At 42.0% G+C, this 12553-nt stretch overlaps 1 protein-coding gene across 2 annotated transcripts in view; it reads left to right on the forward strand.

The window, feature by feature from the left end:
• Nucleotides 1-12553, forward strand: part of farp2 (FERM, RhoGEF and pleckstrin domain protein 2) — a 222700-nt gene that overhangs the window by 59693 nt on the left and 150454 nt on the right. For both annotated transcript variants that reach the window (XM_063046243.1, XM_063046244.1), the window contains 2 exons: nucleotides 2940-3054; nucleotides 12180-12327. In XM_063046243.1, the coding sequence (XP_062902313.1) occupies nucleotides 2940-3054; nucleotides 12180-12327 (263 nt within the window). The remainder of the gene's footprint in view (nucleotides 1-2939; nucleotides 3055-12179; nucleotides 12328-12553) is intronic.

The following is a 12553-nucleotide window of genomic DNA, read 5'->3' on the forward strand; positions in this document are numbered from 1 at the left end:
ATGTGAGAATTTATGAATTTTTGCAGTTTCTTCAGGTGACCTGAATTTAGTGAATTTTAAAATTGCTCAGTTGTTGAACCAGTGGTACTCAGAATTGCATTGAAAAGCTCTGAATCTCTGACTTAGCAGGAATTTCAGTACTTTATTTATGTAGCGATACAGCACAGAGTAGTCCCTTCTGGCCCTTCGAGCCACGGCATCACAGCAATCACCAGCAAACCTGATCACCCCTAACTTAATCATGGGACAATTTACGATGACCAGTGAACCTACCTGGTATGTCATTGGACTGTTGGAGGTAACCGAAGGACATGGAGAAACCCATGCATTCCAAGCGTAGGACATACAGAGACTCCTCACAGAACAGCGCCAGAATTGAATTCCGTTCTCTGGAATGCCCTGAGCTGTAATAGCATCATGCTAACCACCTCTCTACTGTGGCATATCTCTCATGTGTTTGTTAAGGCTTTTATATTATCAAACATAGCATTGTGTTTTCCAGATTCCTGTTATTTGGTGTTCATGTCATTTCAATGTAAGGAGAATACATTAAATAAAATACATTAATCTACATATCCACATAATATCATATGATTCTTGAGAAGAACATTTTTCATTCATGTAAAACAGACGAACTTCATCCACTCAAACTGTTTAAGCACAGAATCTCTACTGAGCTAACAAACATTGTTGGACATAAGCATTCACGTACACTAAATTCACCTCACTCAGTAAATTCTGAAATTGTATTCCTAGAAATTAATTACCTTGGTTCCACTTTTCCTTCCTTCAAGTTCCTTAAGGCCAGTTTTTGTACACAAAGCCCCTCATTTACTATACAGTAAAAGCCTATCAGGGGATGTCCAGCATATTTTGCAAATAGGTTGACAAAACCTGCCTCTTTACCAATCATGCTGGGTGTATCATCAGTTCCTTTACTACTGCCTTACAGATTTCAACCCCTGTTGTGTTCAGCTAACATTACCAAGTTAACCGGTTCTTTGCATATTTCATCACAGTACAAAATAATAGCTAGCCTAGCTGATGATGTAACATCAGTGCTCTTCAAGGCAAATAGAAAGAAATTTACTTGGGCTACTATCTAGTTTTTCTCCCATGTTTGTTCCCATCATTAATCTATCTTTTGCTGTGAGTGTAATTTGTAATTTCTGCTCACTGACAAATCCTTAATGAGCTGGATGTTGTTTGCTTTTTCTGGAAAGCCATCAAAAGGGAAAGGAGCACACACTCTGATTCTTTAACATATTCTCCATCACTGCGTTCTTTTCCATGTTGAGCAATAATCTTTGAAATCTCAAAATTAGCAGCAACGAAATTGGAACTATCTGAAATAAATGTCATCAAGATATTTGACCATTTATTTCGTTGCTGATTTCTTGAGAAATATGTTTCAGTTTGTTCTCACTTTTATCACAAAGCCTTTTATGAACAGCTTTATAATGGCACATTACTGAGGGAGTCTGCACACTTGGAACATAAAATGTGTAATATGTTATCACCATTTTAATCACGCTAAATCTTTCACTCCACTGCTCTTGAAAACCTTTGCTGCTTCTCCCATCATTTCAACATTTTTGACTTTTTGCTGGCGTATCTGACTTTCTGAACAAGCTGAAAAGGGTAAACACAATGTAAAAACGTCTCACCAATAAACTTAAGTAAGTTTTATTAATATTCAATTATGTTTATCATGAGAAAAATATTCAGAGCAGCTAAACTACATACAACATTTACTGTTATTGTAACTGAATATTTAGTATGCATTTACAAATTACAGAAGGAAAATTATAAGAACGACACTAATACCAACTATCTCAACCACTTACTATTCAAATGCTGATGTATATTGTGGGCAGTTTTGGTCTCCTTATTTAAGAAAGGATGTGCTGACGTTGGAGAGGGTACAGAGAAGATTCACTAGAATGATTCCCGGAATGAGAGGGTTAACATATGAGGAACGTTTGTCTGCTCTTGGACTGTATTCCTTGGAGTTTAGAAGAATGAGGGGAGACCTCATAGAAACATTTTGAATGTTCAAAGGCATGGACAGAGTGGATGTGGCAAAGTTGTTTCCCATGATGGGAGAGTCTAGTACGTGAGGGCATGACTTAAAGATTGAAGGGCGCCCATTCAGAACAGAAATGCGAAGAAATTTTTTTAGTCAGAGGGTGGTGAATCTATGGAATTTGTTGCCACGGGCAGCAGTGGAGGCCAAGTCATTGGGTGTATTTAAGGCAGAGATTGATAGGTATCTGAGTAGCCAGGGCATCAAAGGTAATGGTGAGAAGGCGGGGGAGTGGGACTAAATAGGAGAAAATGGATCAGCTCATGATAAAATGGCGGAGCAGACTCGATGGGCCGAATGGCCTACTTCTGCTCCTTTGTCTTATGGTCTATATACCAGGTCTGCGAGGGTTTTAGAACATGCTATCCAACTCCATGTGTACTTGCAGTTGTCTAGCTGGCACCATCATCTCACTGCTCTTGGGTAGTGAAAAATCATTCACTGCTTCATTTGGCAGTAAAGATTTTCACTGTATATGTTTTTATTATGGATATCCACTTCCGTTTACAGAATTGCTGCTAACTAAGTATTATGGATTCTATTCTGAATAGTTGTAAATGTGAGTTGTTCATACAGGGTCCTTCAATTACTTTGATACAAAATATTCTAGATGTTGGATCAGTTTTGTTTCATTTATCACATGCTTTGCTCTCCTTTGGTGTACTTAATTGTTGAATTTGGTTTGTTGTGTGTAACTTGCCATTGTCCTGCAAACGTTCAAATCCATGAGAATCTGTTGCATAATCTAACAAGGATTTGCATATTCATGAGGTATTTGTTTTTAGGGTAGCATTTTTGTCAATCTAGGTTGCTACCTCACAAAAGTGCATCACATTCTTCTTTTTCTTTTTAGCTGAAATTGGCGATTGTGATGAAGCTGTGGATTTGGATTACCTTAAGAACCACACGCTCTTGCCAAACCAGCAAATGCTTCAGGAAAAGATTATGGCCTTTCATCGACAAAACATGTGAGTGTACTTTGTTGACCTGAGTTATGAAGAGAAATTCTTTTCATATATCTTTCCATCCCACCCCCACCCTCACAGCAATTTATAACCAACTTATTTTCTTATTTTCCTCATCCTGATGAAGGATAGTGTACCTGAAATGTTGACTGAATTGATATGTCTTTCTCCCCACAAACAGTGCCTCTGCTGTTTGGTTTTATTTTCTATTTCTAGCAACTGCAGATTTTTGATATTTTTATGTGTTTATGAGATGGTGATTTTTAAGAATCTGGCTATGTTAGGTAGTAAAGAATGGAAATAACTCTGAAAATGTGTGGCTTGGGTGGTTCATGGTTGGGTTGAGTTGCCCTCCAAGCTTGTCAATCTATATGCAAATGTTTTCTCACCATACGAGGAGACATCGTCAGTACGCTGTTAATTTGTGTAATGTCCTCCAAGTGCTTGGTCAACCTCAAGCCATTCTCAATCTCGTCAAACTGGCTCGGCGTTCAGAGCGTTCCAACCTTGCATCTGGGTTAGGTGGATGGGCAGTGATAGTCCTCCGCATCGACTCCTCTCCAAATCGCTCTCTCCATCTCTGGCAATGATACCACCAACGCTGTCTGCAACCCTGGCTCGAACATGTGGTACCTCACAATGCCCCCAGCATGGCTCATCTCCTGAACCAGCCTCACCTCTGCATGCCTCATGATGCCCCAGCATGACTCATTCCCCCAAACCAGCCTCGCCTCTGCCTATCTCACAATATTTAATTCCCGATTTTGCTCCGGTGGCAGCATGTTACAGTAGCTCTGTGTGTTTGTTTGTCCTGACATTATTTAGTGCATTTCTGTCGTTTGTTTTTGTACTGGCTAGCAACACTGCGATGTAACAATGGACATCACTCTGTTTAAGAGCATTTTCATGATCCTTCTGGCTCTCGGATACTTTATTCCATCGAGTGCTGTGACTGCAGTAGTGGAGGCAATACTGTATAGACGAGGGAGCAGCTAATAGCAGTCTGCGAGCAGCCTTTGTTTGACCAACAGAAGTGCGATATTCCTAATGAACTGAGATGGAGATACTGAGGCGGCAGATTGTGTAAAAAATGGCACAGCAAGAGACGGAGATGTGAACCATATCTCCTATCTATCATTGTGAGGAATGCAAGATCACTGGCAAAAAAATGGAGGAACTAGCAGTACTCATGAGGACACAGAACCAGTACCGGGAATGCAGGGTTATGTGTTTCACTGAGACATGGCTACACGAACAAATCCCAGATTCCAACGCTACTGTGAATGGGTTTACAACGATACGAGCAGGCAGAGTTAATCTACAGTGCAGTAGGAGGAAGGGAGGTGGGCTTGCTGTGCTTGTGAACAATAGATGGTGTAATCCCAGTCACATTTCTGTGAAAGAACAAATCTGCGGTACGACGTTGGACTGCTTACTGTGAGTTTGTGTGCTTATTATCTACTGCGTGATTCAGACGCTCCATATTGCTTGTTGTCCGCATTACACTTTCCCAACGCAGTCCCGATACTGTGTGTGACTTCATGCACACTACTATCGCGAGACTCCAGACTCAACACCCCAATGCGTTCACTGCAATATCGGGAAACTTTAACCATCTTTCTCTCTCGACAACCCTACCCTCCTTCAGTCAGTTTGACAAGTGTCGTACAAGAGAAGGTAAAACACTGGATCTCATGTAAGCAAAATGCTGAAGATGCATACAACTCCACAGCTTTCCCCCCACTTGGAAGATCAGGTCACAACCTGGTTCACCTCACGCCCTTGCATGAGCCCAAAGTACAGCAACAGCTAGCTACCACCAAGATAGTAAAGAAATGGTCTCCAGAGGCCATTGAGGCTTTGAAGGGTTGCTTTGAGGTTACTGACTGGAATGTGCTTTGTGAACCATATGGGGAGGACATTAACAGACTTATTGATTGCATCACTGGCTACATCAGATCCTGTGTGGACACTGTAATACCATCAAGGACTGTTTGTTGCTTTTCTAGCAGCAAACCATGGGTCACCAGTGATCTGAAGGCTCTTCTCAAACACAAAAAGAGAGCTTTTAAATCTGGAGACAGAGGAATTGACACGTGCAGAGGGAGCTGAAGGAGAAGATCAAAGTGGCTAAAGAGGAATACAGGAGAGAGCTGGAGAACAAGCTTGGGCAGAGTAACACACGGGAGTTGTGGAGAGCGTGAAGAACATCTCTGGCTTCAATCAGCCTAGCTGTAGGGCCTCAGGAGACGGCCATGAACGGGCTAATGAGTAAACCAATTCTTCAGTAGGTTTGACAGTTGCCCTCAGCACACAGTCCAGGTGCTGAGGCACCCAATGTTCCCTCAACACCAATGCCTTCCTCCTTCCTCTTCCCTCCTCCCCCGTCCTATTCAACATGTGGGTGAACAACACAGGGTACCACTGTCTACATTCCTTCCTTGCCCTGAATCTACCATCTACACCTTCTCATACCAACTGCTATCATCTCGATCTTCACCTCCTCCAGCACCCATCTTCCACCAACTCCCCAGTCATCATGGACTCACCTTCACTACTGAGCAAGTGAGAAGGGCCCTGGGGAAATTCAGACACAGCAAAGCAATGGGATCAGATGGTGTCAACCCCAATGTTCTGAAAGAGTGCACTGAGCAGCTGTGTGGAGTTCTCCAGCACGTTTTCAATCTGAGGACAGGGCTACGGTAGGAAACTTTGTCACATGGTGTGAGCAGAATTACCTGCAGCTTAATGTGAAAAAGACTAAGGAGCTGGTGGTGGACCTGAGGAGAGCTAAGGTACCGGTGACCCCTGTTTCCATCCAGGGGGTCAGTGTGGACATGGTGGAGGATTACAAGTACCTGGGGATACGAATTGACAATAAACTGGACTGGTCAAAGAACACTGAGGCTGTCTACAAGAAGGGTCAGAGCTGTCTCTATTTCCGGAGGAGACTGAGGTCCTTTAACAACTGCTGGACGATGCTGAGGATGTTCTACGACTCTGTGGTGGCCAGTGCTATCATGTTTGCTGTTGTGTGCTGGGGCAGCAGGCTGAGGGTAGCAGACACCAACAGAATCAACAAACTCATTTGTAAGGCCAGTGATGTTGTGAGGATGGAACTGGACTCTCTGACGGTGGTGTCTGAAAAGAGGATGCTGTCTAAGTTGCATGCCATCTTGGACAATGTCTCCCATCCACTACATAATGTACTGGGTAGGCACAGGAGTACATTCAGCCAGAGACTCATTCCACCGAGATGCAGCACAGACTGTCATAGGAAGTCATTCCTGCCTGTGGCCATCAAACTTTACAACTCCTCCCTTGGAGGGTCAGACACCCTGAGCCAATAGGCTGGTCCTGGACTTATTTCATAATTTACTGGCATAATTTACATATTACTATTTAACTATTTATGGTTCTATTACTATTTATTATTTATGGTGCAACTGTAACGAAAACCAATTTCCCCCGGGATCAATAGAGTATGACTATGTAAAGGGTCCCGACTCCGTGGAAAACATCATGTGTGTGGTCCCAGTACCCGCTCTCCGCTGAACATTGACGGCTCCTCTGTTGAGATCGTTAAGAGCACTAAATTTCTTGGTGTTTACCTGACGGAGAATCTCACCTGGTCCCTCAACACCAGCTCCATAGCCAAGAAAGCACGGCAGCGTCTCTAGTTTCTGCGAAGGCTGAGAAAAGTCTATCTCCCACCTCCCCATCCTCACCACATTCTACAGAGGTTGTACTGAGAGCATCCTGAGCAGCTGCTTCACTGCCTGGTTTGGAAATTGCACTGTCTCAAATTGCAAGACCCTGCAGTGGATAGTGAGGTCAGCTGAGAAGATAATCGGGGTCTCTCTTCCCGCCATGACAGACATTTACACTATACACTATACACGCCATCAGACTCCTTAATACCCAGTGACTAGCCTGACATATGCATCATTAATTATATTGTAATTTGCCCTCTACTGTGCCTATTGTCTTGTTTATTGTTTATTGTACTGCCCTGCACTGTTTTGTGCACTTTATGTAGTCCTGTGTAGGTCTGTAGTCTAGTGTAGCCTTGTGTTGTCTCACTTAGTCTAGTGTAGTTTTGTGTTGTTTCATGTAGCATCATGGTCCTTCAGGAACATTGTTTCAGTTTTACTGTGTACCGTAGCAGTTTATGGTCGAAATGACAATAAAAAGCGACCTGACTTGACCTGAAAGAATGGCCGACCCAAAAGTCTTGAATGACTACCGTCCAATGGCCCTGACCTCACACATCATGAAGACCCTAAAGTGGTTGGTCTTGGCTCACCTTTGACCCCTAGTCAGATCAGGCCTTGATCCCCTGCAGTTTGCCGACCAGGAACGTATTGAAGTTGATGATGTTGTCATCTACCTGCTGAACAAAGCCTACTCCCATTTGGATAAGCAGGCCAGCACGGTGAGGATCATATTTTTTTGATTTCTCAAGTGCCTTCGATACCTTGCAGCCCTCATTTCTGGGGGAAGAATATTCAATGTAGGTTTGCACTTCCATTGTATCCTAGATAATGGACTACCTGATTGACAGACCATAATTTGCGCGACTTCAGAGCTGTGTGTCAGATATGGCTATAAGCAGCACTGGGGTCCCATAGGGGACTGTACTGGCTCCCTTCCTGTTTACCCTGCATACCTTGGACTTTATATACAAGACTGATTCTCTGATGACACAGCAATAGTTGGGTGTATGAAGGGAGGACAGGAGGATGAGTACAGGGCCCTGGTGGAGGACTTTGTCGAATGGTGCAAGCTGAATCATCTGCAGCTCAACATCAGTAAGACAAAGGAGATGGTGACGTACTTTAGGCAGACAAAGCCTGCTTCCTGTTACTATTGATGGTAAGGACATGGATGTGTGAGGACCTACAAATACCTGGGGATGCACCTGGACGACAGACTTGATTGGAGCACCAACACAGAAGCTATGTATAAGAAGGGCCAGAGTTGTCCCTACTTCCTAAGGAGACGGAGGTTCCTTGGAGTATGCAGGGCTCTCTTTCACATGTTCTACCAGTCTGTTTGTTGCCAGTACTGTGGTGCACTAGGGCAATGGCATCAACATGGATGATGCCAGCAGGCTCAATAAACCGATTAGAAAGGCTGGCTCTGTTGTAGGAGTCAAACTGGACACATTGGAGGCTGAGGTAGGACAAAGGACCCTACGGAAAATCCTGGCAATTCTGGACAATGTTTCTTACCCTCTGCGTGCCACCTTGGCTGAACAGAGGAGCGCTTTCAGTAATAGACTATGATAACTGCACTGCTCCAAAGAGCACTATACGAGGTCTTTCTTGCCCTTGGCCATTAGGTTCTGTAATGAGTCAACCTATAGCTGGGGAAGTGATGACCTCCTCCTGGTAGACTGTTATTAACCTCTGTTTACCACACACTGCTATTGTGGACATCCTGTGTAATACCATCATTTATTATCTGGACGATGTGAACCCATTGCTATATAATATGGTAATTCTTGCACTATCATCTTATCAGTGTGAATGTGTAAATCTTGTAATTTTGCAATTTCTGATATGTAAATCTTGTACATCTTAAGGTAAATTATTTTTTATTTTTTTTTCTAATATTTGTATATCTGTGCACTTGTAATGCTATAGTAATCTCCCTTGGGGTCAATAAAGTATCTATCTCGTTATTATAGGGTGATCTCTGATATGTCTGCATTGCGTGGCTCAGCTGTGATAGTATCTTAATTTCTGCTGTATTACTTTTACCAATTACTTGGGGCTGTCTATTTAGAAACAGGTGATATAATACAAAGAGTTCTTCTGATATTTCTGTGAACCATGGTGTGTTGGATAATGTGCATGACATCACGTATCTCCTATTAGTATTGAATTACTCCATGAAAATTTTTGCAAATGAAAAGCCTTCAGTGTGGATCTAGAGGGTTAGGGTAGTTTTATTTCCTAATATCTATACACATTCGGGGAAAGAAGCATTAAGTTGAAGCCAATTTCATACCAAGTCATAGGGGATGTACTTCGCAAGCTCCAGGCTAACCTTTGTAATGAAATGGCAGTTGCAAACTAAACACTGTTGTAGTTTGTTTCATTTTTGAAATTCTTTCTAATGACTCAAACTCTGGGTATTTGCTTTTCTGAAAATTAAACTAAAGTCTAAATATTTAAAAAAGCAGAGCAGGGATTTCAGATGGTTCATTGAACTGGTGAATGGTGGGCCTAGGATTCACCATTTATGACTAGTTGGGCACTGAAATCACAAGTGCAGCTCCAAAATTTACAAACAGATGCCATATTGGCAGGGCATAATTAGCACAAAGACCAAATGCAGAAAGGCAATAATACTTTAGTAATTAAATTGGCAAATTAACTTCACTAATAAAAATGTTTAATTGAGTAGAGGACGAAGAATTTGGTTTATAGACAGGTAGATCATCTAAAAGTAGTAGTGTGTGTTAATAAGGCCAAAAAGCTGTAGACTTTATTTTTGGAAGGACTGAAGTGGAAGAACCATTCATATTTGCAATCTGCCACACTTGAAATATTGTGAAAAATTATGTTCTCCATGTTCTCCATGTTATGGAAACGATGAGAGATACTTGAGAAAATATTTACCAGAATTCAACAACTGAAATGTTATTCTTATGAGGAAAGATGGAATAAACCAGGATCATTTCTCTAGGAAAAGGAAGATCTGAGAGCAAAGCTTGGATTATGAAGTTATAAATATTAAGTATTTCTACTCATGAATCTAGCTGACATAAGGAGTTGTAATACTGAATTTGCACGAAGCTGCTTGGTGCTGCTGAGGTAACTAGCATAATTTAAGAAGAAGCTAGACAAACATAAAGGAGTGAGCTCAAAATTAAAAAAAAATATGAGTAGGGCCTGTTAGGACTTTCAGTGGGCTTGGGATCATTTGGTTTATTAGGCAATTGATAAGGACCAATAAAAAAGAATTTTGTTTTAAATGGAGTGTCCAGTGTTGGACTGGACAAGGTTAGAGTGGGTCCTCTTGCAGGATGTGGACAGATGGAGATACCTGTATTGTCCTTGATGACTACACTTGCAAGAAGTGTATCCAGCTGAAGGTTGATTAACCTGAGATATGGGGAGGTCGTTACATCTGAGGTGCAGGACAAAGGTAACTGGGTGACTTTCAGGAGAGGGAAGGGCGATAGTTGCAAGTGTGTGTAGCTGTTCCCTCAATAACAGGTATATAGTTTTCAGTACTTTGGAGGGGAGTGACCTAGTAGAAGAAAAGCACAGCATTCAGGTCCCTGGCTCTGTGACTCGGAAGGGAAGGGAGGAGAGTGGAGAAGAAGCAGTCAGTATTGATAGGGGATTCATTGGTTTGGGACAGGAGGTTTTTTGTGCAAGAGAATGAGATTACTGTATGGTATGTTGCCTCCCCAGTGTGAGGATCAAGGTAATCTCAGATAGAGTCCGTACCATTCTTAAAATGGTAGGGTGAACAGCCAGAGGTGGCACTAGTGGCACAGGCAAAAAAGGTGAAGAAGCCCTGCAGAGTGAGTTGAGGGAGTTAGGAGTTAAAAGATAAGACCTCCAGGATGGTGAACTCACTGTTGCTACATAGTAATGAAGCTAGAAATGGGAAGATAGTACAGTTTAACATGTGGCTGACAGATGTTGCTGGAGGGAGGGCTTCAGCTTTTTGGATGATTGGACTCTCTTCCATGGAAGGTGGGACTTGTGTTGATGAATTTTCTAAAATGTGATGTGTGGTTTACAGCGCCCTCAAGTGCTACAAAGACAGGATGCTGCCTTAGAACAGCAAAATTGAAGGTCACAGATGGACGTTCCAGTAGGTTGTTTGAGTTATTTCTTGCTTATTGATGCTGGTCTTTGGATCACATCTTGTACTATAATGATAGACAATATGGAGCTTGAAATCCCTCTGCTGCCAAAACATTTGTCATTGTAGCAGTGAAGTGTGAATAGTATGTCTTTGTGACTGGGTGCAAAGTTGAATTACAGGAGTCTTCTAATTTGGTATGTCGATCAGAAATCAAGAACGTGGCAGGTAAAACAAAACAAGATCTTTTATCATACATCAATCTGATTTGAAGGATGAAAACTAGTGATTTGTCTTGACATTGAGACCTGCCTTCTCTATATCCTTGGTTCAAGTTTCAGAGTAGCTGAACTCATGGTAAGTAACAAGGAATAGTTGAGTGTTTAGGGCTTTCCAAAGGCATTGTCAAAGTGACTGATAATTGTATTACTCAGTTAATATTGTAGTTTAAAGCTGCCTTGGAGATTGAACCTATATTTACTGTGCTGCAAAGTCCTGAGTAGTTACACACATAAAAGTTGCTGGTGAATGCAGCAGGCCTGACGAAGGGTCTCGGCCCAAAATGTTGACTGTACCTCTTCCTAGAGATGCTGCCTGGCCTGTAATGTTCACCAGCAACTTTTATGTGTGTTGCTTGAAATTCCAGCATCTGCAGATTTCCTCGTGTTCCTGAATTGTTTTCGATTCGAGTTTATTTATTATGCACAAAGCTGCTCATGTCTAAATCGCTAGGTTAGTAGAGTCTGGATTACTAACCATAGCCCTCGTATCTGCATAGTTGATGCACTGAATTTTCCTATTTTCAGATGAAGAGATGTGTGGTGTAAAGTGTGCTTACTGGCTGTGTTACGGCCTGGTAAGAGAACACTGAGTGGAAAGTCCTACAAAAGGTAGTGGATTCAGCCTAGTATCCTCCCAACCATTGAACAGATCTACATGAAATGGTGCTGTAGGAAAGCAGCATCTATCATCCAAAGATCTCACTACCCGGGCCATGCTCTTTTCTCGCTGCTGCCATCAGATAGAAGGTACCCTTAACCATTGCGCTCTTGAACAAAAGGGGATAACTACACGCATTTAAGGACTCTTATCTTGTTATTTCATGCTCATTTTTTTGCTATTTATTTATTATCTGCATTTGCAGAGTTTGTTTACTGTTTGCAGTCACTGTTCTAGAGATGTGCAAAGTATGCCTGCAGAAAAAGAATCTCAGGGTTGTGTGTAGTGGTGTTTGTACTTTGAGTTTTGAAGACTTGTGGCACAAGTCTATACTGTCTCCTATCTGGTTTGTGTTCCAGAGGTCAGACTCCGGCTGAGTCAGATTTCCAGGTTTTGGAGATAGCTCGGAAGCTCGAGATGTATGGAATTCGGTTTCATCCAGCCACTGACAAAGAAGGGACGAAAATCAATCTGGCTGTGGCCCACATGGGGGTGCTGGTATTTCAGGTAGACATGAACTTGAAACTAAGAAAATTCAGTATACTGATCCTTGTAATTCATGCAGTTAGACATCAAAGTATAGGCTCAGGTAACTATTATTTATGTGTTGCAGAAATCTGTGTCAGATTACTGGATACACCTTTGTAAAGTAATCCATTATGCTTTCTCTAAAATTAATGGTATCCAGTTCTTGTTTTAATATTTTCTTTAATTCTCTCATCTTTCCTGTGAC

The sequence above is a fragment of the Mobula hypostoma genome, chromosome 4, assembly GCF_963921235.1.
Source record: "Mobula hypostoma chromosome 4, sMobHyp1.1, whole genome shotgun sequence".
Taxonomy (NCBI): Eukaryota; Metazoa; Chordata; class Chondrichthyes; order Myliobatiformes; family Myliobatidae; genus Mobula; species Mobula hypostoma.